Source organism: Cynara cardunculus, unplaced genomic scaffold (genome assembly GCF_001531365.2).
Source record: "Cynara cardunculus var. scolymus isolate 2C unplaced genomic scaffold, CcrdV1 Un_Scaffold_1248, whole genome shotgun sequence".
NCBI classification, from domain to species: domain Eukaryota; kingdom Viridiplantae; phylum Streptophyta; class Magnoliopsida; order Asterales; family Asteraceae; genus Cynara; species Cynara cardunculus.
Genome location: NW_020200712.1, coordinates 35,199 through 62,955, shown reverse-complemented (window position 1 = coordinate 62,955; position 27,757 = coordinate 35,199). Strand labels below are relative to the sequence as shown.

Below are 27,757 nucleotides of genomic sequence, written 5' to 3'. Positions count from 1 at the left end.
CCTCTGCCCCTACCATAGTACCGTGGCAGAAGTCATCTGCTTCCATTGTTTTTGATCTTAATGTAAAATCACATGTAAATTTGTACATTAACGATTTTTTTTCTTGTTTTCTTAAATAGTTAGGATACTCATTTAAATTAAATCCTCTTTTCTCTCTCTCTCTCTCCCTATATATATATATATATAATAAGGAAAAGTTAAGAACATAAACAATAAAAACTTAAAATTAACTACAAAGGTGGTGTCTGATTGGTTTAAGCTTGAGTCCAAAAGTCAAAAATATCAAGAGATCCAAGTTCAAATCCAAAGAGGAATAAAAATCCCTTTGTAGCCACAAAAATTCAAATGCGGTGACTCCAAGTTATCTGCAAAGCAGGTGGTCGCTCTAGAATAGGCGACTCGTATAGCAGGTTGGATATCCAGATTAATAAAAAAAACTTATAATTATATCATCAAACGTTGAAACTTTTTCAAGGCTAGTGATGAAAACTTCGCATAAAGAACATTTAAAAAATGCACAAAGTTGATGTCCATTGTGTAGGGGGTTTCAGGGTTGAATTCTCATGGGACCAGCTGTAAAAACACAAAACACAAAACACACCGAGCCTTCACAATGTTTTTAAAACCCTATAAAGGTTCAATGTTTTTCTTACCTTCAAAGTATTTTGCTATGAAGGTTCGATGATGTTATGATTTCATGGGTTGTTGGTCTTACATGATCCAAAATCCATTATACATTGTAAATTTGCATCATGAATATAAAAAAGAATTAAGTGAAGACATGCATCTCATACCCATTCCAAACACCAACCACAAATTCCCAAAACATAACTAAAACTTGAATCAGACATCATCTGTCCCTAGTTCTTCTTCATCCACACAAGCAGAGACTAATACAAACTCCACAAAGACATTCCCCCACCCCCCCTCCTTTCAATAATAACATTAAGAAAGAAAGCACAAATTGCAAATTCCATCCTTTCTACCTATAGCTAGAATGATTCAAAGAATGCCTCTCTTCTTCAAACGACCAAAACGACCGTCTCTAGAAAGCCATTCGACCAGCAAGCCTGCCTTCTGATATCCTCCTATCAATGGCTGCATCAATCGAGCTCATCTGAAAAACCATGGACCCACAACACACGCAATTAGAACCCTCCGAATCAAAACTGACCAACAAACATCATCATTGATAAAAAAAAAGAAGATACATTTCAATACTAGAGCTTTGCTTCTATCTATCGGAATTTTCCAGAAGAAGCTGACCTGGGCCATCGTCATAAAATTATTTTGTACGAATGGGCAAAACTCCGTTCCACCCATATCCAACACTTCACAACTAAAGCATTGGTAAACGAATAATAATTCTAGAAAGCAAATACATACACTTTGGTCGGAGAGTCCTCAAGTTGACCGCAGCAACCTCAGCAGAATTATAGTTAATTACTAACTAGAAACAACAATAACGTAAATACCTACTTGAACTTTGATGCTCACAAAATTGGTGGATTGGATTGCTTGCCAACCGGAGAATGGCCAAAAACAGAACATGAGCAAAAGGCTCAGATAATTCTTCTCCAAACATTATGATTATTATTATTTTGAAACAAGGAACTAAAAAATAATGGAAGATTACCGAAATACCTTTACATTTATGGAACAATGTTTAAACTGAAATCTGAAAATCATGACATGGGATGCCCTACTCACGTGTTAGATGTATAAAGTAGTGTGTAAAGGACTATGGTACAAGGTACGACTTACCTGGCTTGTTTCATCATGCACCTGATACTTTGGTAAAGACATTCTTCTTTCCTCCTGCCAACAAAAATCAATACAGTGGATCAATCAACAACACTAAAATCAACTTAAAATGAGCCACAAAACTATACAAACGATCAAAATTTGTATAATTTGTGTATTTGATGAATGTACACTATTCATCCATCAAAAAGTCTGCAGAGTGTATATTTGTTGATGAATATACTATGTAAATTACATTGATGAATATCAATGCAGAGGGTGACATTCATCAATGAATATACACTGGATTCATCCAACAAACAATTTGCATAGTGTATATTTAGTACGAATATACCATTTAAACCAATACATTGATGAATATCGATGCAGAAGGTGAATTCAGCAACAGCAAAAAAAAATGAGCCACAGAACTTTTGAGAGAAAACAACAAACCATGGACATCGCTTCATCATCCCATACTAAGTAGACCTCATTTGTTGCTGGTTGAATAACAGGAGCTTTATTTGCAATTACTGGAGGCGGTCCAATTGAGGGACCACCAGTATTGGGGCCAGAAGCATAAGAATGTGAACTAATTGCTATTCCACCTGCACAAACTCAATTCCATGGAATATATCACAATGGATAGCGATAAAATATGTGATACAAAAATATTGTCAGATGGAAAAGCTAGTGACGGAATTCAAATAAAATCAAAATTCCATAATGATCGATCAGATATTTGGAAGAGTGACTTGACAAGAATTATATTTGTATATCGTTAATTTGTCGTTGATTATGATTCATAGCAATCATCTTTGTGGATTAAGGTTGAACCTTGTGCTTTTTTCTGGATGAGAACTGAATCTTAAAGTTCCATTTTCCCCATGTCACCTAGTGAAAGAACAACTTCAATAGGGCGTTCAGAACAACGTTAGTGCAAATCCAACCACTTTGCTTGCATGTCAGCATCTTTCCTTGATAATCCAGTAAGAATTATCGCCGATTCACCTCAAAGTTTCCTTGACTACATCCTTGTGCACAGTCAGGATCATAAATCCTGCAGGGATTGCAAGGTGTTGCCGAGAGAGGTAACATCACAGCATAGATTGTCAGGTGATGGACCTCTTCATGAGTGGTGCATCAGAGGGAGAAAATGAGGCTAGACCGAGGATCCTATGGGAAAACCTGAAAGGGGCAGCTGGAGAAGTTTTCAAGAAGAGGGTAGTGCGGAAGATAGGGAATAGGCGGGGACAGGATGCCGAGCAAACATGAAGTAGAGTAGCCCACACCGTTAGGGAGTGGAGGCATCAGGAGGTTGTATTAAGGACAAAAATGATTGGGTCTTGGTAAAATATGAAGATAGTAAGAGAAGATGGGGCATCTATTTCCATAGGTTATTTAAAGAGGCAAGGTTTGGGAGGGGGAGGTATAGGAAGTAGGGGAACATCTCGGGCTACACAACATTTGTTTTTGCAAGGGCATTAGCACAGGATAAGTGAAGGAGGCGCTAAGGAAGATGGGGAAGGGTATAGCCCTAATAAAGGTATGACTTTGTCTAGGAGAGGCGGTGCGGAGTGTGGTGTTGACAATGCTCTTCAACGTCACACTCAGTTCTGCTAAGATTCTGATGTAAACTGATAGCAATTGTCGGTTGTTTATTGCAATCAAAACAGAAAATGGAGGATTATAGACTTTCGAGAGGTCTGGTTCTCTCCCAAAGAGTTTACACTCACTTTGAAAATACAAAAAAACAGAATATCCCAATCACTAACAACTCAACTCCACTTAAAGGAGACTTGCCGCCTTATTCTACCCAAGAGTACCAAAAATACCCTTCACTTGTTCACAATAATAGCTAAGACCCTTTAACCACTAACCCCTCCTCCTGTAAGTGAAACGAATAGGAGGTTTATCAATACCTCCCTCTAAAGCTTTCACCTTGTCCTCAAGGTGACTCTTGGGAAACTGCTGAATCAAGGCTTCTAAATTTTCCCAAGTAGCTTCAAAATCTTGTAACCCTTTCCATTTAACCAAAACTTCTAAGCTTCCTGGATCACCTTGCACAATTGCTCCTGTATCTAATAAAGATTCAGGTTCCACTTGTAATACCAATTCTTCAGTCAATTGAGCTGGAAGGTCTTTCGAAGATGCACAATTTTTCGAAGTTGAGATACATGGAACATAGGATGTATCTTCGCCTCCTTTGGTAAATCCAAACGATAAGCGACTTTACCAATCTTCTCCAACACTTTATAAAGACCATAAAACCTTGCTAACAATTTTGGGCTGTTCCCTTTAACCAAAGATTTCTGTCGGTACGGTCTCAATTTCAAGAACACCCACTCACCCAAAACCAAATCCAACTCTGTTCTTATTAAATCGGCACGTTGCTTCATTCTACATTGGGTTTCAAGAGATGCATCCTCACTTCATCCCATATTTCATCCCGATTCATCAATTCGATATCGACCGATTGGACTATAGGAGAGGAACTCTTATATCTCAACAAAGGAGGTGGATCTCGGCCATATAACACTTTGAAAGGAGAACATTTTAGGGCTGTATGAAAAGCTATATTGTACGACAATTCAACCCACGATAACCATCTACTCCACTGACACGGTCGATCTGAAATCCAGCATCTTAGGTATTGTTCCAGCCCCCTGTTGGCAACTTCTGTTTGTCCATCCGTCTGCGGGTGGTAGGCGGTGCTGAACTTCAAAGTTGTTCCTTACAACTTGAATAACTCTTTCCAAAATATACTTTGAAACACTTTATCACGATCAGAAATTATAGAACTTGGTATGCCATGCAAGCGTACAATTTCTTTGACAAAAACCTTGGCTACGGATTGAGCTGTAAATGGATGCTTCAGTCCCACAAAGTGTGCATACTTGCTGAACCTATCGATCACCACCATAATAGAGCTCATTTCTCCCGAATTAGGCAATCCCTCAATGAAATCCATGGAGATATTGTCCCATACCATACTCGGAAGTGATAATGGTTGTAGCAGACCCGACGGAGACCCACTTAACACTTTGTTTCTTTGGCACGTTTCACATTCTTTCACCATATTTGACACATCCTTTCTCATGCCTACCCAGAATAATTCCGCCGCCATTCTTTGGTATGTTCTTTCTTCTCCATTATGACCACCAATGGGGGACGCATGGAATTCTTCGAATAATGAGATAATTTCTGATTTCCTCGATATCACCAATCTGTCTTTAAAAAATAACAGATCTTGCCGCAACTCAAACCCTTTATGTGCTCCTACATCTTCCAATAAGTCTTCTTTTAGTTTCATCAATAACTCATCTTTCTCCAGCTCTTTTTTAAGATTTTCCCACTGTCTCCATGAGGGTACACTTAAATTCGAACATTCCAAGCTTTCTTCCTTACGGGAGAGTGCATCGGCAGCCTTATTTGCACTCCCCTGTACATACACAATCGAGAGATTATATCCCATCAGCTTGCTCATCCATTTCTGATATTCCGGTTCCACCACACGCTGTTCCAACAGGTATTTCAGACTCTGTTGGTCGCTGCGAACTGTAAAGTGTCGTCCAAACAAATAAGGTCTCCATTTTTTAACGGCTAGCACAATGGCCATAAGTTCCTTCTCATATGTTGATTTCAGTCGAGCTCTTGTTCCCAACACCTGACTAAAATAAGCCACCGGTTGTTCGTTCTGCATCAAAACAGCCCCCAAACCAAATCCCGAAGCGTCTGTCTCTACCACAAAATCTAACGAGAAATCAGGAAGTTTAAGCACCGGAGGTGAGGACAAACTCTCCTTTAATTTTTCAAAAGCCACTTGTGCCTCCTCGTTCCAACCAAATTGATTCTTTTTTAGCAAATCCGTGAGAGGACTAGCTATGACTCCGTATCCTCTAACGAACTTTCTATAATATCCCGACAATCCCAGAAAACCTCTTAATTCCGACACTGTACTAGGCACTTTCCAATCTAGTATTGCCTTGATTTTAGAATCATCCACCTCTACTCCTTTACTGGAAATGACGTGGCCTAAATACCCCAAACGCTCCCGACTGAATTCACATTTTTTCTTGTTGGCATACAATTTATAATGAGACAACAATTCAAACACTTGTCTCAAATGGTCAAGGTGTTCCTCCATTGATCGGCTGTAAACCAATATGTCATAAAAAAAACTGACACAAACTTCTGCAAACAATCCTTGAAAACTTCATTCACCAGCCCTTGAAATGTAGATGGGGCATTTACTAAACCAAAGGGCATTACCTTGAACTCGTAGTAACCTTGGTGCGTCCGAAACGCAGTTTTCTGAATGTCTTCATCCTTCATACGTATCTGATGATAACCTAACTTTAGGTCAAGCTTAGAAAACACTTGAGCACCATGCAACTCATCCAACAACTCGTCTATGACCTATAGGAAATTTTTCTACAACCGTTGCCTTGTTTAAAGCCCTATAATCGATGCAAAATCTCCAACTGCCATCTTTTTTCTTTACTAACAATATCGGACTTGAAAACGGGCTGCTGCTCGGTCTTATAATTTATGCTTCTAACATCTCCTTTACCAATTTTTCCATCTCGTCCTTCTGATAATGAGGATAGCGATAGAGCCTTACATTAACTGCATCTGTACCGTCTTTCAAAATAATCCCATGCTCCTTACCTCTTATCGGTGGTAACCCCGGTGGCATATTAAACACAGGATGAAATTCTTTCAAAACAGTTTGTACCGTTGGTAAAACTTCTTGTCACTTCATTTGTCAACATACAAGCCCCAAACTCCACTAACACAGCTTGACCTTCCTGTTGGATTAGTTTTCCCATAGCCTTCAATGAAACTAAAGATCTACCCAATGCTGGATCACCTTTCAATGACACCGACTTCCCTCCGACCGTGAACTTCATAACATACTGCTTCCAGTTATAGGTCGATCCCAAAGTTCCAACCATTGTATACCCAAAATCACATCGCTATTACCCAATTGAATAGGCAAAAAATCCTCGACAATGCACCGTCAAAATAACATGTCTACAAATTCCATCTCCCCTCACCTTATTCCCCGTCCCCATCGTTATCGTATACTCCTTCGTCTGATCGACCTTGAGATTCAATTTTTTAACAATCTCATTCGAAATGAAATTGTGCGTCGCACCGCTATCGATGAGAATTACAACCTTTTGGTTTTCAATGAATCCTTCCATCTTCATGGTTTTAGGATTCGTTAATCCCACCACCGAGTTAAGATGAACCTCCACGTCTTGACCCACATCGACCACATCAGTTGCGTTTAAAGCTGTATTTTCATTACTACTGTCACCCGACTCTATTACATCTTCCTCCTGAACCAGTAGAACATTCAAATATTTCTTCTTACACTTATGACCCGGTGAATATTTCTCATCGCAACGATAACAGAGACCCAAGGCTCGCCTCTATTGTACCTCCTGATCGGAACATCTTCTGTATTCAGATCCCATTCTGTTCGTCGAATTAACCACCGTATTAGAATTATTCCCTGAATTAGTACTACCATGGATACTCCTGATCAAAGCATTCTTCACTTCAATTTTTATTGCTAACTCCATCGGTTCCTCCAACGTTACTGGACTTGAGAGACGTACCTCTGCCTTAATTGAATTTTCCAAACCGTTTATGAATTGACTCATAAACACTTCCTCTGGAATTCCTTCTAATGATGCAGCCAACTCCACGAATTTCATCTTAAATTCCTCCACCGTACCTTCTTGTTTAACGGCCAGAAACTGTTCGCATAAAGTTCATGCCGCCATTGATCGGAATTGACGGAAAATCAATCTACGCAGATCCTCCCACCGTAAAATTGGATGACGTCTATTCTCCCATTGAAACCATTTCAAAGCTGCTCCTTCAAATGCTATGAAAGAAACATCAATTTTTTCTTCATGTGTGAATCGATTCAATGAAAAATAACGTTTTGCTCTGAGAACCCAACCATCTGGATCGCTTCCGTCAAACGCTGGAATTTCAAGCCTCCGACCTTTCACAGCTAGAAATCGACTCGATTCCTGTTTTTCATCGTTCCTCCTCTTCGATCTTCCTGGATCGTCCACGTCTTCTCCATCCGATGAACCTGTTGAATTCAATTTACTAACCACATCGCTGCTTAATTTCTCAATCTGCTGTACAATTCATTCCAAACTTTTCTCTATCGAACCGACGCTACTTTCTAAATCTTCAATTCTTGTTGCCGCACTCCTTGTCGCCATGGCTTGATCTTACTGCTCTGATACCAATTTGATGTAAACTAATAGCAATTGTCGGTTGTTTATTGCAATCAAAACAGAAAATGGATGATTCCAGACTTTCGAGAGGTCTGGTTCTCTCCCAAAGAGTTTACAGTCACTTTGAAAATATAAAAAAACAGAATATCCCAACCACTAACAACTCAACTCCACTTAAAGGAGACTTGCCGCCTTATTCTACCCAAGAGTACCAAAAATACCCTTCACTTATTCACAATAACAGCTAAGACCTTTAACCACTAACCCCCTCCTCCTGTAAGTGAAACGAATATGAGGTTTATCAGATTCCTGAAGAGTCGAGGCTTAGTGTGGTGGTGCCGCTCTATAAGAAGAAAGGTGACACAACAGTGTGGCAACTATTGTGAAATAAAGTTACTTAGCCACACCACGAAATTATGGGAGCGAGTGATTGAGACTAGGGTAAGGTGTGAAACGGAGGTGATGGAGAACCAATTTGGTTTCATCCCAAATTGATAAAGATCAAGACAATTCACCTCCTCAGACATCTCATAGACGAGTATAAGGAATAAGCAAAGATTTACACATGGTGTTCATAGCTCTTCTAAGTCCTAGGTTAGACTTAAGGGTACAAGTATTCCTACCTTGGTTATGTTTTCGTGTACCTTGCTCACTTTTGTCCATATGTTATGTTCGTTGTTTGTCTATTATGGTAGTCGATGCTTATTTCTAACTCTATTCCAAATTTTAGCATTGTCTTTCGTATTTCAAGTTCTTATGTTCTTTCTCCCATATGCTTCGACGCTTTCTCTGCTCACACTTTGCACCAGTCGAGGGATTCACGGAAACAGTCGCTCTACTCTCAAAGTAGAGGTCTGGTCTGCCTACATCCCACCCCCCAGACCCCAACTCCTCCCAACTCCTAGTGGGATATAGGTTTGTTTGGTTTGGTTGGGATTTAGGTCAAACTTCTTTAATGTACTTTAATCCCAAGTTATGTTAGGGTTTTCAACAACATAGCACAATACCAATTGATTGTAATGTGCTTGCTTTTGTTGCAGTTCCACACCCCACTTTCCTTTCCTCACACAAAGTGAATGCATCCTTATGTACTACAAACGCCCCAATACAAACGTCCTAGTTTCTATCTTAGTTTGCCACAAATAAGCGTCAATTTTCAAAAGTGCCTACTTTTCAATTCTACTCTTAATGAAGAGATGAAGAAATTCATTACTCGCTCTATTATTAAGCGTAGAAATGTTTGATTAAAAAGTGTAATAATTACACTCCTCTAAAACTGTATCTTTTTCATCATGGATCATGACCAATACTTCTTTTGGTAACCATAGGTGTCTAGGGCCCACTTGTGCAAATCTCGACTAATCCCATGGGGCTCTGATGGTAATAGCCAAGAAATCAGTAGTGACCCTGAGGATACTCGACCTGAAAAACTATGTGGAGGAGCCTAAAGGTTCCAATAATGAAATTACATGAAACTTTAGCTTGTAAACAAACACTACACATTTTCCAAGCTTGTGTGTAAATTATGATTTACTCTTTATAGTTAGATTTTCTTCTCATGCTTTGCAATTTCTTTCTAATTCACCATCAACTAATAGGGATCTAATCTTGGCATCGATTTACAACAAACACCATTACTATCTCCACAAAATTGTTTTTAGAAGAAACAATATATGGCAATATTGTGGCTCAGCCAGTTATCAACTTATGCTAGAAAGTAAAATTTTCAACAAGCTAAGGATATCAATGGAGCAAGTTTGTAGAAAGTCATGATGAAGCTTAAAATAAAAATAGGATAATGGCGGAACTTGCTTAAGCACATGCTAACATGATATGACAGTGCAAATTATATAACACAACAGTCACTAAAACACAACCAAGTTCCACAAACGAATCTTATCAAACCATGAAATGATAATAAAGTAATATATAACGAATAAAACGAATAAAAACTCATGCATATTTTTCTTTTATCAACTTTGAGATGAATATAAAAAATATTTAACTTGCATCAACAAGTTCCTGATTTTCTAGCTAATCAGGCTGGTCCATTCCATTGGCCATGACATTGCTACTGGAGCATATTATGAAAGCTAGATTTCCTTCTCAGTCCGCAAAAAAAATTACAAGCTGGTGCAGTTGGTTTTTATAATGCAGTACTCAAACATCTGTAACCCCCACTGTTTCAAAAATATAAACCCAGTGTGCTAAAAACACAAAAAATGCAGACATCAATTCTATTGCATAGATTGATTTAGAGCAAGCGTTTATCACATTCATCCAGGAATTGAGATTGATTAGTCTATAAAGTGGCTCTCATGTGTTCCTCAACATCTTCCATATATTCCTCCAATTCTAATATGAGGGTAAATAGAGATGAGACCAACAGAATGAACACAAGATATGGAATAAATTGGAAGAAAAATAATTAATGGAAGTTTAAAGATTAAGAACTTCCTATCTAGTTGTATATCATGAACTCCATTTAAGATAAATGATATTATATGCTTTTACAAAAACTGACAGTTTAATCTTTAGACATTTCTACGAACTTGCAGAGGCAAATTAGCATCTCTTATGTTTAAATTATTTTACTAAACTTTAGGAAGTCGAGAATAAAATAATAGATTTACATATAGAATTCATTTTCTTAATGTTAGACTGAAGTTTATATGCATTGATTTTTCCACCAATCAAATACATGTTGCATCCAATTTCATTTTGAAAATTTAATGTGGAACAGAAGAAGAAAGAAAGTACATCATATCTTTTGAAAAGGTCTAGGAATCTCTTGATGGGAATAGCAAACTTTTCAAGTTGCAGAATAAATCATGATCCACATCATTACAAGCCACACTGCAGAAGTGTGAAATATTTAAAGATTGAAGGGAAGTCTCAAACCTTGGAACCCTGGGGTATGGTAGCCCCTTGGCATGTTAATATTGACAATTGAATGTGGATCCATTGTGTTCTTCAAATCTGAAGGGGAGCTTAATGGAATGCTTGTTGAGAGAGTAGGAGCAGAATATGCTGAACTTTGTGAAGGCATGCCATTACTAGCTACAACAGGAAATAAAGGCTGAGATACAAGAACAGAAGGTGTGGATGCCGGCAATCCAGGAGGAGCAACTGGAAATGATGATTGAAGCCCTGGTGGTGCAGTCGATGAGATAGGAGGCCGCATAGTTTGAACAGGGAACAATGGCTGCTGTACCATTCCTAAAGGTGCAGGAGGAGGAACTGAGCCAGCTGGATTCTGCGAGAACCATGGCTGTGGGCGAGGTGGTACTGGCCAACCAGCACGAGGGACAGGTAATCCAGCATTGTATCTGCTTAAAATAGTACAAGATAATCAAAGTCAGCCAAACCACAGAACTAAAAAATTTATAATACTTGGAATTATCAACACTCTTATCTTGTTACTCTGAAAAATTACCTCATTTTTTTGTTTCAAAAATAATAGAAAAGCAAATGAAAGGTAATAATATCGACATCATTTGTTGGTTATAATACTTCCGAGTGAGAAATAACACTTACATGATAAAAGTATTTCATTTGACTTAATATCATGAAAAGGACTATGTTGTACATCCAAAATTCAAGATATATGCCAAATCAAAAAGTCCAATACGCCTAATTTTTACCAGGGCTAGAAAGTCCTACACTTGAGAGTTGGATCAGTTTTTCACACCTACGAAACCTCTTGACAACATAGTCTTCCTACCATTTCTCCCATATTTTAGCACCTTAATGACCTTGAAAACCCTGCAAATGACAGTGGACCAGTGTTCTAAAAGGCTCACCACGGAAGCCGACATGGCTCAAGACTCACGTCTTACGCCACATTAAGCATGTGGTGCACACCATGGACCAATGTGTGGTTTATGTAAAGCGATAGTTGATTTTTCTTACCTTTTTAGTATCTTACATTTGAGTTTTCAATATATAACCTCGTTTAAATTGCTTAACCTCATTGACTCGTTGAGTAATAGTAGAAAAACGTATGTGCATGTACATAACTATATATATGATAAAAATATTTGTCAGCATAAGTCTTGCCGTGGCCCCTAAGGCTTGAGGCTTAACCTTGCCGCCAAGCCACACCTCACGCCATTTACAACCTTGTATTGGACCATTCATATACTTGGCCCAAGAAATTAGCACAAGTGGACTACCTGATAGTAGTCCTTTGCTTCTACAAGCAGTTGTCTTCGTCGAAACATTCTTACCAGCATGATCACATAATGATGGAGAAACCACCCTAACTGGAATGCGGACAACACCAGCCTGTGGGTTAACGCACACTTATTTTTAGAAATGGTGAAGTGCATCATAACTGCTACTCGCTCTATATACCCTAATAGATATCCATTTTGCCTTACTAGTCATATCCATGTTCAACATCTAGAATACCTCACTCTTTGTACCAACTAATGCCCATTGAACACCAAAATTTTAGATGTACTATAGTAGCTCTCTTTGCATAAGTTGATGCAAATTTCAGAAAGGAAAATCATATTTGCTCTCTCTCTCTCTCTCTCTCTCTCTATATATATATATATATATCTGTTACAGACAATGACACCTTAGTCTCCTTGGATTTCTCTATCTCTAGATATACCAATAGCCCTCTCTCATCCGTACTCCGACTAATGTTGAGAGATAAGGAGCAATACAGTTAGTATTAACTATTGTGTATTTATATAGCTCATATAACTTATTTCAAAAGGAATAAAAGATATTAAAAAGGCAGTTCAAAAGATCCACTCTCCTCTATGCTGTTAAAGAGAGGATGTAGCATTTATTATGGTCAATACTACATGATTTGTGCATCAAAAAACAAGTACAAACCAAGATGAATAGATGAAAATTTTCTCTGCAACTGTCAATCAACTTTCATATGTCGATGCAAGTTAATAGCCCATGTACACACATGCAATAAAAACTCCAAAATGATAAACGTGTAGGTATAGGCTTAGGCATAAGTTTGGAGCAAAACATTACTTACATAGACTGCAATGTTGATGGAGGATATCCTAATGATCCTGGTATCATGCCAACTTGGGAAGAAGGAATCTCCACTTTTCCAACTTTTGTTGGGTTGTCATTGTCTGCAAAAGATGAGTGAAGCAAAGCACTGCTGTTATTTGTCCCAAGAAGAAGAAAAAAATAAAATGGAGATCTATCACTTCTTTAGCTAAGCAAATTAACATAGATCAAGCCATCATCATTATCCATTATAACCCAACAAACGTATATTAGGATTTCATTCAACACATACGATGACAAGGTTATATGCATTATAAAGTATAAGTAACCATTGTTCTATAGCATGCTAGACACTCTGAAAGAACAGCAGAAGATAAAATGAAATATATAAAATGATAAAACTATAGAAGGTATGAAAAGATAGCACATAAAAAAATAAGCATGGCATATTGGTAGAAATAATTGCTGCTCATTTACAAGTAGTAGCAATGACAAATTTACCAGAATATAGACAGTTATGCTCTATCACATCATCTGTTCACAAATGATAGTTTTGAAAATTTCCAGGACCATATGTGAATCAAATTCTTGTCAAATGTACAAAGGTGTTGCATATGGAATACCGAGCATGCAGAGAACATGCGGTCCCAGCTGAGAGACGAGAGATACAGGCATTTTATCAAACATGAGAGATCGCTGAAAGAGACTAAAATGGCAATGATACATGCACACAGTGATTGATTGGGGTGATCTGTGATCTTCCTGAGAGGAGACACGTCATCTAACAGTGAGAGATTGTCACACTATCCGGCAGTTCCAGTATCATGAGGATCTCCATTCTTCAAGATCCTTCAGAATGATCATGGCATCTCGATCCTTCAGAACTATCCTGCAGTGCCAGCACATTTCTTCAAGATCACCTGGGTCTGATATGGCAACTGGGAAACAGTAGGATCCAAGCAAGTCCCTTCAGAACTCTTTAGCACTACCTTGTTCTTACAGGTTCACATGTCCCACATAACACTTCAAGCTTCAGAAAAATAATAGGACCTTTAAGGCCAGATAACATCCCTAAGAGGTTCCGGGGCCTAATGTTTTTCCACTTTAAGAAATGATTTTAGGTGGTGGTAGATTTCAATCACAATGGTGATAATGAAGCAACGGGATTCTGGTTTAACCAGATTCCACCATGAACCTTCCAATACCATGAAGCAAATGAATGTTGGTATAATCTTTTAATATATCTATTTAAGAACCAAGTGATCCCTTTATATATGAAGGACCATAATAGATAATGATGAGTTACAAAGATAAACAGTAGTGATAATTAGGGTTGTTAACGATTCGAGCTTTTGATGCACTACTCGAGCTTGAGTTGATCTCGAGACAAAATAAAGCTCATTTAACTTAACGAGTCAAGCTCCATAACACCATTTCGACTCCGCTTGTTTAGAAGCTCGATTGTAAATGTAATTTTCCGAGCCATTCGAGTATACACTTTCCCAGCCAAACATATTCATATGTTAAAATCATGGGGTAAATTGCATGAAAAAGTAACCTACTTTGATTTGATTCCTACTTTGAGCAACATACTTTCAGAACCTTCATTTTAGTAGCTGAGATGTGACATTTCAAACATTTAGGTACCCGATTTACCTAATAACCTGAAAATGCCGACTAGGATCAGGTTTTTGTTTATGTGGTCTCATTTTTTATATTTTTTAGCGCCAACTAAGCAAAAAAAATCACATCATATCTTAAAAAAATTATAATATTTGTAATATGTTTTACTTTAGCCAAAAAAATTCATATCATTATTTTTTTAATTCTTAAAGCTTTTAATATTAAAAAAGATAAGATTTCATGTAACTATTTTTCTTTTGAAATAACGTAATTATTATTTTTAAAACTTGATTTTGCAATATTTTATAATAACAAACTGTCGGGTATGACTTCAATTCTGGTAGACAGTCGGTTGCTAGTTCTGTTAGTCTGTTATTTCTTTCCTGTTTAGCCTATAAATAAGTGGGGGCCAATCATTTGTAATCTCTGTTCATTTTACATCTAATAAAATTTGCTGACTCATGCATCCAAATTCACTAAGAGATTTCCAGTAATTTCTAACACAAAGAAAGTTAAAAACCTAACCTAAACCCCTTGCTTATTTGCAGCCGCCACGCCCCTTCTTATCCTAACCTCCTTCTGATCCGCCACCAACTCCAGCCACGGAAACTGCCCAAGCAATCAATTGCCGACCCTCTTTTGATGGCAAAATGTCAACTGCTCAGACGTTATAATTTGAAATCTCGAGGCTACCATGCCTGTTTGATAAAGAACGCTTGAGTTTCATGGTCCTTCCTTCTCTTGATATTGAACTTGAAGAAGCCATATTAGAATTGTAGATTTAGAATCTTCTTGTGGTTCTTGCTTTTAGGGTTTTTTGAGAAACCATCGTTGATTCAAGCTTTTGATTTATGATTTTGTATTTTTTGAGATACAATAGTATTTTCTTGATTCATGTTGATTTTGATGTTGCTATTGTTTTAAGTTGAAGAACACATTGTTTAAAGAACTTTTGGGTTATGTTCATGTTTTGAGTTGAGGAACATGATATTTAAGATTTTCTGGTTTATGTTTTTATATGTTTTGTGATGAAGAACATGTTCTTCACTGTTTAAAAATGGGTTATACAAATTTTAGATATTTTTTAGATTATAAAATTACAATTAAAGAATGGTTGTTAAATTTATGAATTATATAATCTAAAAAATATAGTAATAAAAATGTATATAAATTATAAATAATATAATCTAAAAATATAGTAATGAAAATTATTTACAACTAATTTACATACAAAAATCACATCATTTGCCATGTCTGCAAATAAAGTATTAATTGTATACCATATCATTTGCCCAGTAAGCATGGTAACCTGTTAATAGCGAATAGCGGAGAGATAGCGGTTAGCGGTGCCGCAAATAGCAGCAGCTAATATTACCTCTATTTTGGTACCAAACAGCGGTCCGCTATTACCGCTTTCTTTGGCCTATTTTGGACTCCTTTTTTGGACTAAATGTTGAATGATTCTTTTGGGCTTTTGTGTGGGCTATTTAGAGTCAAACTTTGTATCGATTCCAACTTCCAAGTCCAAAGCTCTTCTCAAAGTGCTATCGATTCCAACTCCGGTCTTGACTCTCGACATGCTCGATTGAGAATCGAACTCACCTCGATTCCTGCTCAAGTGCTCTGTGCTCCTATTCAAACTTTGTTAGTTGTTACTGTTTTGTTGTTTATGATTTTTATAAACTCTATTGTTATGTTGCTTGTGTGGTTTGAATTGTTTGAATTGATATGTATTAGGCAAAAAATATTTTAAGTTATGTATATATATATTCGTATTTATTTTATGAGCATATTTTTTTACCACTATATCACCCTGATAACCGCTATTTCAAATCAAGGTCCCAACCGCTATTTCCGCTATCAACCGCCATAACGGCTTAGGGTTAAACAGATTACTCAGGTACTTAAATGTTTGAGATTTTATATCTCATGTATCAAAATGAAGGTTTTAAAAGTATGTTACCCAAAATAGGAATCAAACCAAAGTAGATTACTTTTTTATGCAATTTGCCCAAAACCATACAATCAAAATATAACAGATTATCGAGCTCAAACCAATAAACGAGTTAATCGATCTCGAGTTTGATTCCATAAAATTGGGCTTATACAGCTTGAATTTTAGGTGTAATGTATAGCTCAAATTTGTTAAACAAACATCGAGCTAGAGCTCGAACATTGAAAAAAGTCATTTGAGCTCGAGCTTGATATTATTTTCTCGAGCCGAGCTCAAACAAAACCTACTACTCGACTTGGCTCGCTAACGCCCCTAGTGATAATGATAAATACCAAACAAAGACGTTATCTTCACTAACCTAAATGTGGAGAAAGATATCAATTCGGTAACCAATTTCCATCAAGCTACCTACAAGTGTGCCAAATCTGATACAAATAAAACTACAAGGAGCAGCAGAAAAAATTACCTAAGTGAAAGCATGTAAGCTCAAATTAAGCCAAAGCATACCCATGATCTCAATATACTTGGCCATCCAACTATGCTTCCATCTCTTGTGGATGGAGAATAACAAGAGCTGCACTCAATATTTATATTAAAACAAATAAATGACATAGTATAACAGTCCCAGTTTCTGATATAAGTTTAGAGTTAGATGAACAAACCACATATCCAGCTCTAAATAAAACAAAGTTTGAGTATTCCAAGAATAATATTACTCCCACCAAATGAAATAGTCCATACACAACTTTTTTAGATATGAGTGCAGACAATGAGTTCATTGATTACAATACAAATACCTAAAGCTGTTTTCAGCTACCAGTAAATACTAATACCATATTTGTTATTTCTGGAAGTTACATAAATTTGCATTAATCTTGGATCTTTGGATGTTAAAATTCAACATATATGCATTTTTAAAAAAGTAATTAACAGTACAGGAAAATTAAAATGAAATTTAAGAAGTAAATAAAGAAGGGAATATTAAATACCTTCCTCTCCGTAATGAGCTGCCAAGACGTCAGGTGGGATCCCCTGCATGCCATAAATTTCAATATCTGTTGATTCTCTGCCATCTTTAGCATTTGGAACCCTGTAAGAGATATCAATCATAAATATGAATTGATGTTTAACCAACAAGATTAAGAGAAATAATCAAGGGAAAATGAAGGAATAGGGATCAGAAACTAGCAAGTTACAAGCAATCAAGCATCTCATTTAAGTCAGAAACGAACTGATTAACAAGCAAGAGATTCGCTTAGCATAACTCTGGGAAGAGAATAATCAAATAAATGAAAATAAGACGATCAAAGAGAAGACCTCAGAACAGCCTGGATATTTCTGCATGACAGGAAAACCCCATGAGAAACTAAGAGCAATGACGATAAAGAACTACACCAATGCTCCCCTCTACAGTGTACCTTCCAGACACTGTCTTCATGTAAGCAGCCTCATACATAGTCAATTGACACCCACTGTCATATGCAAGACACGCGAACTTCTACTACAAATCCTATCCAGAATTATATCATATATGGCCTCTATCGCCTGCTAACCAACCATTCTAAAAATTCATCATTGAAATTGGTGCACAGTCATGCATAAAGAAGAAACTTCTCTCTCCAGAGAGTGCTCTCCATTGCAAGTGTTTTTCATGAAATTGTCAAGTATTGTTCTCAAGCTTGTGTAATCAGTTATGAAGGGACTTCTTCTCTAGTTATGAGCATTACCTTCCTTCAGACTTGTATTGCTCTAGTTGTATGCACCCATTTGGTTGCATCTCAAAAGATGAAAACTGTCAAGTACTGTTCCCAAGCTTGAATTTCTTGATGAGTAGGTTTATATGAATTAACCAACATGTTTCATGGTTGAAGAGGAGACAAAATTGCATCGACTTTAAAGGTCTTTATATGATCATAAATAGTGTTATTGTACAATGTCTTTGTATTATCTAAACAAACATCCAATTTATGTTTCCATGTTAGACCATTTTGATCTGAAATGCAAAAGAATATTTCTCCTATGATTCTACATGGTATTATACATGAATCATCATGTGCCTATATAACCTAACATAATGCCATTGCTAAACAAAAGATTTAGATGTGGCTCGCACTATGACGATTCACTATAATGTACAACAGAGTTTGGCAGATGTAGTTTTTACTTTTTACAACAAATTACCTTATTAATGTATGTCCTGTTCCATCAAAGATATAAAACATTTCTCCATACTCTTTTCAAAAGGCACTCTTTTCATTTGCCTCCTACAATATTTCAATGTCTATTTTATCTTCAAGATCATCTCTCAAGACATAATAAACTTACAACACGTGCTATCACGTGTGTGTTTCTAGGCTATTCCCATGTCCAAAAAGGCTCATTGGTATAGTCCAATCCTCTATAGTCATTTTACCTGTGCTAAAGTTACCTTCATTGAACAGAATCATTTCTTTGTCAAGCTACCAGTAATGCTTTAGAGTAAGCAAAACTAGTTCCCAAACCTTTTAAGTCTTCTGATACTCCGGTCCTAAACCTCCCAATAATAGCACCAAAGGTTGGAACTTGTATAGTACTGACTAATACTCGATTCACAAAAGGCGTATGTTTGATAACACAAAAACAAGTGCCCTAATACCCAAGGATCCTTACAGGCACACCATGGTTTTGGTAAATCTCTTATTCCACCACCTAATATGACTACCTATCGAGCCTTACGATCCACTTGGTGTGCATAATCATTTTGGTGTGTCTCCTGTTGCATCACCCAATATATCTATCCTACTTATAACCTACCTGTTGTGCCTTTTTTAATATTCCAATTATCATCTAAAAATACAGTCTTGTACCCGATATCCCATCCATGATTGCCCACCTTACTCTCACCTCTCCTCACAATGGTGTTCCTATACCCATTTATACCTATATTGTGAATGAGGCCCTTCATCACCCTGGATTGTTTAAAGCAATCTAAAGGAGATGAATGTGACTCAAATCTAGCCGTGATGTGCACGGGAAGTAAGCCTCTCCAGACCATACAAGTGCATGTCGGGTAGGCGGGTAAGATTCTTGGTCCTTGTTATGCCTCTTACTATTAAGATTAGCGATCCTTGCCATGCTTACCGGTAAGGTAAGTGACACCGGGTAAGAGTTCGGTAAACGGACCCTAAGTGTGATCTATTAGATGATGCTCATTACAAGAAAACTTCTTCCAAAGGTTCGAAAGGAAGATTGAGCAATGCAAAGGAGAAAGAAGTTGTCCCCTCTTCTCTAGTAACCCGTCGCAGCATGAAAAAATCAAAAAGATAAAGAGACTAGTCAGAAAGTTAAGTTGTTTGACATTTACTAGAACCGATATCATTCCTAGTTAGTAGAGTAGTTCATGTCTACTCCTTACACATGTCACTACTCACTAGAATGAAGCACTTTGCATTTTGAGGTATTTTAGGGCCATCTCAGGCTTAGGAATACTCTACTCAGATCAGGGTCGGTGTCAAGCAGGTGCTTTCACTGAAAAAGAAACGATAGGATATCTGGTTTATTGGATGCAAATGGGGTTGGTTATCATGTTTCTAAAAGATGAACTACAAACATTGTGTACTCGTCAAAAGAAATCAAGTTTTTTGTGAAACCAAGAAGCAACATATTGTTTCCCAATCAAGTGTCGAGTTGAAGAACAAAGCCATGATAAATGTTTCATGCAAAATGACATGAATAAGGAGACTTCTAAAAGAGGTTGGAATAATTAAAGAAGACTTGGTGTAGATTATCAGTCAACTATTTTTCTTTTCATATAGTAGAGAATCAAGTATTCCATAAGAGAACCAAGCACATCGAGATAGAGGACCAAGTACCAACTTTGTAGACATTCTCACAAAGCCATTATGAAAAGTCCATATATATTTTATTGAAATGAGTTGGGCATGATTAACATCTTTGCTCTAACATGAGGAATGTTAGATTTTCAAGCAATCTCAAGTAAGGTTTCCTAAATATAGGTTACCATTTGTATATAATGAATTATTATCCTTTCTCATGAAAAATGAGATATAAATTCCCTAAATAAGTTACAAGCAGCATCCTAAAGTTCGATAAATATATAATGTTTACAGTCCGTTTGATATCTCTTGAATCAAAATGATTATCGTTTTCTATGCACATTGCCATTGCAAGAGAACTATACAGGGTATATGTGAATGATACCATAATCAGAACGAATGGCATCAATAGATAAGCCAAAAGTTAAGATCATTCCAAGCTTTTGCTCTTAGCAAGTCATGCATTTATAGGACAAATGTCTTAAAGCCTTGAAATTAGACTAGTATATGTTAGCAAAAAAATGTCACACAAATTATTTACTGAAATATACAATACATGAATGCAAATTAGTTATTTCACCTGATGGCGGGTTGCTACCTATGTATTGAAAGCCTCTTGGCGAACCGGATAAGTAAAAGGACTTTCTAGGGAACTATACATGATTGTTCCTGAAGCCAATTACTCAAGGGACACCGCTAGTTGTTATAGCTTTTTAGTATCAATCTCATTTCTTTAAAAAGCTAAAAGCAAACATTAGTTTTGCATTCCATTTCAGGTCATCAAACCTCCACAAATCTCATGCGAGATAGTAAGACAAGTGCATCCTATGAAGTTGGAATTTCACGTAGAATGTATTGCACATATTAGACACACATGACACACCCATTCATTGTGGAAAACATCCATGGGTGTACCAATCTGTAAGTTGACTATCATGTAGTAAGCATTCAAAAACACTTCTTTCCATTCATTTTGTTTACATTCAAACAAAGCACCAACTCACTAACGTCCAATTATAACCTCTATAAAAAGTACTTTTTTATGTGTTTATCAATGCAGACCCATAGGCTCATCTATTTTGTTACATATTTGGGTTCACCTAAGCACTAATACATATTATCTAAACCCTAAATACGAAAAAACCAAAGTCAAAGACGAATAATATAAATACAAAAGTTATCCTCTTATGATGATCTATGAATCACCAGCAAAGCAATTATCCCCTCTCTTTTTCTACGCCTATGCTTATCTCCTAATATCTCCACAATCACTAAATCACATAACATCTATTAGATAACAATGCCCATTACTAAAGGCATCCTATTGGATAACAACCTCATAGAAATGTGATGTGTAGCTTGGCACTCATGTTATAGACTCGAAACAAGAAAGTTTCTGATACAACATAAATCATAGCCTATTCATCACGCTTCCAAATATATGATGAGTATAATAAAACCATACGCTTGTAAATGCAATCAATACGTAAAAGCATTTATCCCCTCATGATCACATACAATCAGAATATTAGTAACACTCAGGTTTTCAACATTTTGACCCGCATCTAAAAGCAAAAGGTTGTCCATCCAAAAATAACGATGAGTTCAGCAACTTGTAGCTTCTTCAGAAGTAAATAAGCACTATCATTACCACATTACTAATTAATCTAAAAAGAAGTTACAAGAACCAACGACATATGTATCCAGACCAAAGAGCTTGTGAATCCCACACTGCTCAAACTTTGAATGGTAGTTGAAACCTTATTGAATTTTCCGAATTTATGAGACTTGGTATCTAACTTGACCCCACTAAAGCCTGAAAAAAAATAGTAACTTCCTATACAACGTAAACTACTGTGTTGTATACGCAACACCTTGGCAAAGAACTCGAGTTTGCCATTGCCCCTTAGCAAACCAGTTTGATGCAACAAAGGCTACATGGTGGTTGATAAGACAGTTCAACTGTGACCTGTAACGTCAAGTAGTCAAGTACAATTTAAGGGCGCTGCCCCTGTGATTCAAACCCTACCCATATATAATCATCGACTGAAGAGTTTAACAACAGAAGGTTGTCTACGGGTAGGTGCTAATTTAGCCGATAATGGCTCCCAACCATGTTTATCTCCTGAACACTCTTGTTTTAGGAAGGTGTTTTAATTTCGTACTCTGCTAATCTACAACCACCACTACTTGCGAATGATGAATTAACAATAGTCATGCTAGGGCAAAAACATCCTAAAATTCCAAAAAGATTTACCACAAAAACTCATTCGTAAACAAAACACAGGATGACGAACTGAATGACGAATTAGAAAGTAAGGCTTACTTGGAAACAGTCTCTTTATGGACCTGCAGAACATGGATGGCCATACCGCCTGCAGTTGAAAGCTTCTTATGGCAGACATGGCACTTGAAATGCTTAGCCTTCTGGTGCTGAACCAAGATCTTCTCATCATCGAATTCTCTGTCACAATAATAACACCATACATCTGATGATACTCTTTTCTTCTTCTTCCCCATCTCACCAAACTTCAAACACACGTACTAAGGCTCAGTCTCTTAACTATGTGCAGGTTTGATTCGTGGGCGAAGGAGAAAACACATTCTAGGGTTTCTAGCGCAGCTGTTTCTCCTTTGCGAATCACAAAACTTGTCCCTAGGATATTGTTTTGGAGGCCAGAATTTAGGGACTAAAAAGAAGTAATTGTAAAACATGAGGGACCATATGTGTAAAATAAAGGGAAACCCCGAAAGGTGGAGTTGACTCGTATCAGACAAAATAAATCAGGAAGCCCGTTAAAAGTCCAATTCTTGTAAATGGGTCGGATCCCAGGCCCATTATCCAAGATCATTATCGGATCCACAGAAACAGGTTAAAATGAGTCAATGCAAGTAGTGATAATAATTTCTATATTGTTTTGATAAAATTGATTTTTATTTTGATTTTTTAACTAAAAAAATTAAGGGAAAATGCATTAAAACATAATCAACTTTGATTTTGTTTCTATTTTGAGAAACCAACTTTCAAAATTATCTTTTAAATCTCTGAAAAAAGTTTGCATTTATGTAAAGGTCTTGTTAATTTGGCAATTGCTGAATGATTTGGTGCATGATGATTAAGTGGTCAGACCGATTAAGAAGCTTTATGATATAGTGCAAAATGAAATATGGTTGTTTCATAATTGTTCAGAATGAAAGTAGGGCGCTTAATGGTTTAGAGAGGTACAAGATACAAAATAATTCAAAGGGTTTTAGAACCATCAAGAGGCAGAAACTTTTTTTTGTCAAACAAGACTGGCTTTTTAGCGATTCGATGTTGTCTCTTAATAGAACTATTCAGAGATAAACAAACAGCCTCTAAAGTATTTTGTCAACTAAGATTTGATGTCATTATTAAATATACAAAAACAAATTTAGAATAATGACATGGAAACTATAAAATGATGATGTGTCACACCATTACTCTCCCCTTTCCTAGCTCCCTTCTCCATTCCAAGGACCTCCATTACCGCAACCTCCGTCATTCAGACGACTTGAAGCTTGTCAGACTCTTAGGTACTTCCGCTACTACTGCAAGATTGACCTTTATACTATCCTACTTGTTATTTCATATACAAATCCCAATCAAATTGTTAGCTCAAAATCATCCTGACGACGTCCTTTTACCCTAACCAAAGAGTAATTTATTTAACTTCTTTTTGATAACTTCTAGCATGTTGGATGACAAAAGCTTCCCAATGTATCAGCACTTTCATATGCATCATAACTTTGCTTCATCTATATCTTCCTCTCTATTTATCTATATTTATCTCTCTTTCATTACCCTCTAGGAAAAGAAATGATGAGGATTCCCAATCCTTCTTCGATGTGTCCAAAATTCTTGCACAAAATTCTTAACAAATACATGGAGAGGAGGTCAAGCTATTCGATTTCCCTCAGAAGGCTGATCGAAGTAATGCGCGCTCAAGTAAAATACTACAGCTAGAAGGACTTCGATATCGCGATGAGGTTGGCCCAAACAGATTTGAAGATTTCCCCTCCGAAGAACARGCMAAGTTGGTTACTTAGATGTCATCCCAACACCATTGTCCACAATCCCGTCTTTGGGTTTGTGTTCTTGGACAAGGATGACATTCTAAGGTTCTTTGATCCGGCAGAGGTGAACAAGTACTCGACATAGTCCCTTGAGTGGGTGTTCAACAGAGTGGTGGCAGAGGTGCACAGAGGTGCACAGAGGGCATCTAAGGGCGGACGAAGTGACTGGTCTTCTGGATACAATCAAAGTTCAAGTCTCCTTCAGAGAGTGGATATTCAAAGTCTACATAACCATCAAGTCAGATCTGTAATTTGCCGTAGATGACTATCCAGACTCTGATGTGGACTAATCTTCTGTAATAGTATAGGCCTGAGAAACAAAATTTTATATTATTTCAATTTTGTAATTCTTTTCAGAGGATGAGTTTAATCTCCTCTTGTAATTCTTTCATTTAGTCATTTCTTGCATCCATTTGTCCAATTTTACTTTTTCATACTTAGGGGGAGATTGTTAGCTCTAATATTCACTTAATGTAAAAGTATGAAAAACTATTCTGCAAGTGTTAACAGAAGGGTATCTTCCACAGAAGACAACAGAGGACTAGCATCAGAAGCTGTTTCATCTTGTAAGTCAAGAATGACAGAACCTCTGATGTCTCTCACAGAGGTAATGAAAAATGGTCCTCTGGCAATAAGATCATACAAGTCAATTACAGCAGAGCCTCTGAGATGGCTCACAGAGGGTCTGCGGATTCGTCTTCTATAAAGATCCTGTCCTGCTGTTTTTCAAAGGTTGTTAGCTGCATGTGTTTCTCACGTGACTAGATTTTAATAGAATTTATTTGGACGGCTTAGATGATTTCACTTTCAAGATCATGTCAGTAAGGTCGTTAGGGTCTAGTATAAATAGCAGCTTAGGCCTTTGTATTCAATGTGCTTCCGAATTGTAATCGTCTAAATTTCAATTGAATGAATTGAAAACCTTTGAAGCTATTCTCCTGTGTTCATCTTCTTTCTCATATTAAACTGTGTGTTCTTGGTTTAATTACTCTGTTTTGTTCTTATAAWTRTTTHBGCTGCACTGTGATCGTCCTAAGAGTTCATTCAGAGTAAGAGATCAATATCAAAACTGAATTTACAGGTCCAACACATGTCTACGATTATACAAAAACGACCAAAAAAGGATTATGGAGTACAATTTGTTTTGGTTTGACAAAAGCGACTTGTAAACTCTATTATGATCATCCCTCATTGGTTGTCCGCAGATTCCATTATCAAGAAGTGCATCCACAGCTTCTTGTAAGAAATTTTCATGAGATATTATTAATTCTTCTGGYGTAGCTATATTTGTTGTTAATAGATCTCCTAATAGAGATTGGATGTGTGACACCACCGATAAGAAGACAAAGAAGGAAGAGAGACGTGGTGGGAAGAGGAGGATAGGCTACAGAGGACAGCAGCACATACAGATCAACAATGATTGTCGAAGGAGTGACGGTGGTAGGGACGAGAGGAGGAGCATGAGCGAAGGGCAATGGAGAAGGAGGGGGAAGGACAATGGCCACGAGAGAAATGATAATTATGAAATAGAAATCAAACCGAAGTTGGTTCCATTTTGATAACATTGTTTCAGACCCTTAAATAATAATTTTGAAAGTTAGTTCTCCAAAATAGAAATCAGACGGAAGTTGGTTCCATTTTAATGTAGTTGCCCTAACAAATAAATACATTGAAAAAATAGATAAGAAGTTATTGCAAAAAGTAGATTATCATACATTTAAAAGTCACATCTATTTTTTTAGTATTTGGTATTCTAAAGATTATGGTTTCACACTCATTGGATAAAAAGATTCTGATTTTGAAGTTTCAAGATGGATAGTAAAAATACTACAGGTGGTTGTCAGCTAGTAAGAGGCATGTTGGCGAGTAAATCAAGTAAGTAGGTTCGTTTTAGACATTTTATTGACCCTAAGTGATTTGTAAAAGTTGGCCATTGATAAATACGAAAAAAATAAAAAAAATCTTTTAAAAATATTTTTTTATTATCATAAATAAAATTGTACTTCTTCCATCACAAAATAAATGTCTATGATGAAAAAGTCACATTTTTTGTATAAATATGTAATTGTTACTCTTTTTAATCAACTAAAAGACATTTTTACCTAATAATAAAAGAAAAAGAAAAATTCTCTAACTTATAATTAAGGTTAGAATGAGAAAAATAAACATTACTTTTAAATGTGGATATTTATTTTGAAACAAACTAAAATAAAAATGTAGACACTTATTTACGCTGGATATAGTATACAATAGATATTAATAATTCATACAAAGCAACTATTTTTAGCATTTTAAGATGCAAAAACAACAATAAAACCAACTAATATTATTTAATACATCTTAAAGGAACCTACAATCTTAAAAAAAAATTATCTGTATCTCAACTAAAGTCCCGTTTGGTTTGCAGGAATGAAATGGATTTGGAGGAATTTGGATTTCAAATCCATTCCAATCACATGTTTGGTTTGTTGGATTGTCCGGATTAGAAATCTTAGGATTTAATTGAAATCCTACAAACATAAGATTTTGAAATCCTTAGGGGGTGCTCGTGATTTCATATGATTGTATGAAATAAGATTTTAAAAAATGTTCAAAACATTTGTTTTGTAATAATTGATTAATAAAAATGTAATTTAATTATTTTTATTATCATTTATAATTATTTTATAAATAATGAAATCCAATTGCATTCGAAATTCTATAAACCAAACACACAAATGAGCTCAAATCCATTTCAATCCAAATCCCTTCATAAAGTTCAAATCCCTAAAAAACAATCCTTCAAACCAAACCGAGCCTAACTTTTTTTTTCTTTCTTATTTCCAGACAAATACTTTTAGACATCATAATCGATATTAAACAATCACAACAAACTCAAAGTAAAAATAAACAAAATTGAAGCATAATTAGTAGTAGATTATATGTAATTGCAACAAAAGGTTTTAATGGTCTAGAAAACATAAATTTGTAAATTTTAATGACCAAAGAGAGGACCTCTTTACCAATGGTCAAACCCTATTGGTACAAGATGGCCAAAATAAGCAATTTTAATAATCCATTTTGATATACCAATCAATTATAAGATGTTAGAATACAAAGGATTTCAATCAATTATAAAATTTAGAAAATAGAAGAATGAAAATTTTACGAATCAATTAGTGAATAATAGAAATGAAAACCTAATGATTGCAATAAAAAATAAAAAATAATAAATTACAGTGTATAGAAAGCAAAACATTGCCATGTTGTTCATAGCCCAAAATTGTGAT

General features: G+C 36.3%; 1 protein-coding gene across 3 annotated transcripts; it reads right to left on the bottom strand.

Annotated features, from left to right (window-relative positions):
• Positions 1–733: 733 nt before the first annotated feature.
• On the bottom strand, positions 734–23,032 carry LOC112502320 (protein SUPPRESSOR OF FRI 4). 3 transcript variants are annotated; one of them, XM_025106207.1, is made up of 8 exons: positions 22,720–23,017; positions 17,568–17,668; positions 13,021–13,123; positions 10,914–11,344; positions 2,197–2,351; positions 1,765–1,818; positions 1,212–1,266; positions 734–1,117 (listed from the first exon to the last, which is right to left on the bottom strand). In XM_025106207.1, the coding sequence occupies exons 1-8, from the start codon at positions 22,911–22,913 to the stop codon at positions 1,104–1,106; spliced, it is 1,107 nt and encodes a 368-aa protein (XP_024961975.1). In that variant the 5' UTR covers positions 22,914–23,017; the 3' UTR covers positions 734–1,103. The 3 variants fall into 3 exon arrangements, with proteins under 3 accessions (XP_024961975.1, XP_024961974.1, XP_024961973.1); XM_025106206.1 differs by lacking the exon at positions 1,212–1,266 and having other exon boundaries at positions 10,914–11,341; positions 22,720–23,032; XM_025106205.1 differs by lacking the exon at positions 1,212–1,266.
• Positions 23,033–27,757: the final 4,725 nt, after the last annotated feature.

Bases quoted from the DNA above. Each gene is read 5' to 3' on its own strand.
- LOC112502320 (XM_025106205.1), bottom strand. From the start codon at position 22,913: ATGGGGAAGAAGAAGAAAAGAGTATCATCAGATGTATGGTGTTATTAT. The intron at 17,669-22,719 runs GTAAGCCTTACT...TATCTCTTACAG, and splicing joins CATAAAGAGACTGTTTCCAA to GGTTCCAAATGCTAAAGATG. The intron at 1,819-2,196 runs GTTTGTTGTTTT...TTTTGTTGGCAG, and splicing joins ATGATGAAGCGATGTCCATG to GAGGAAAGAAGAATGTCTTT.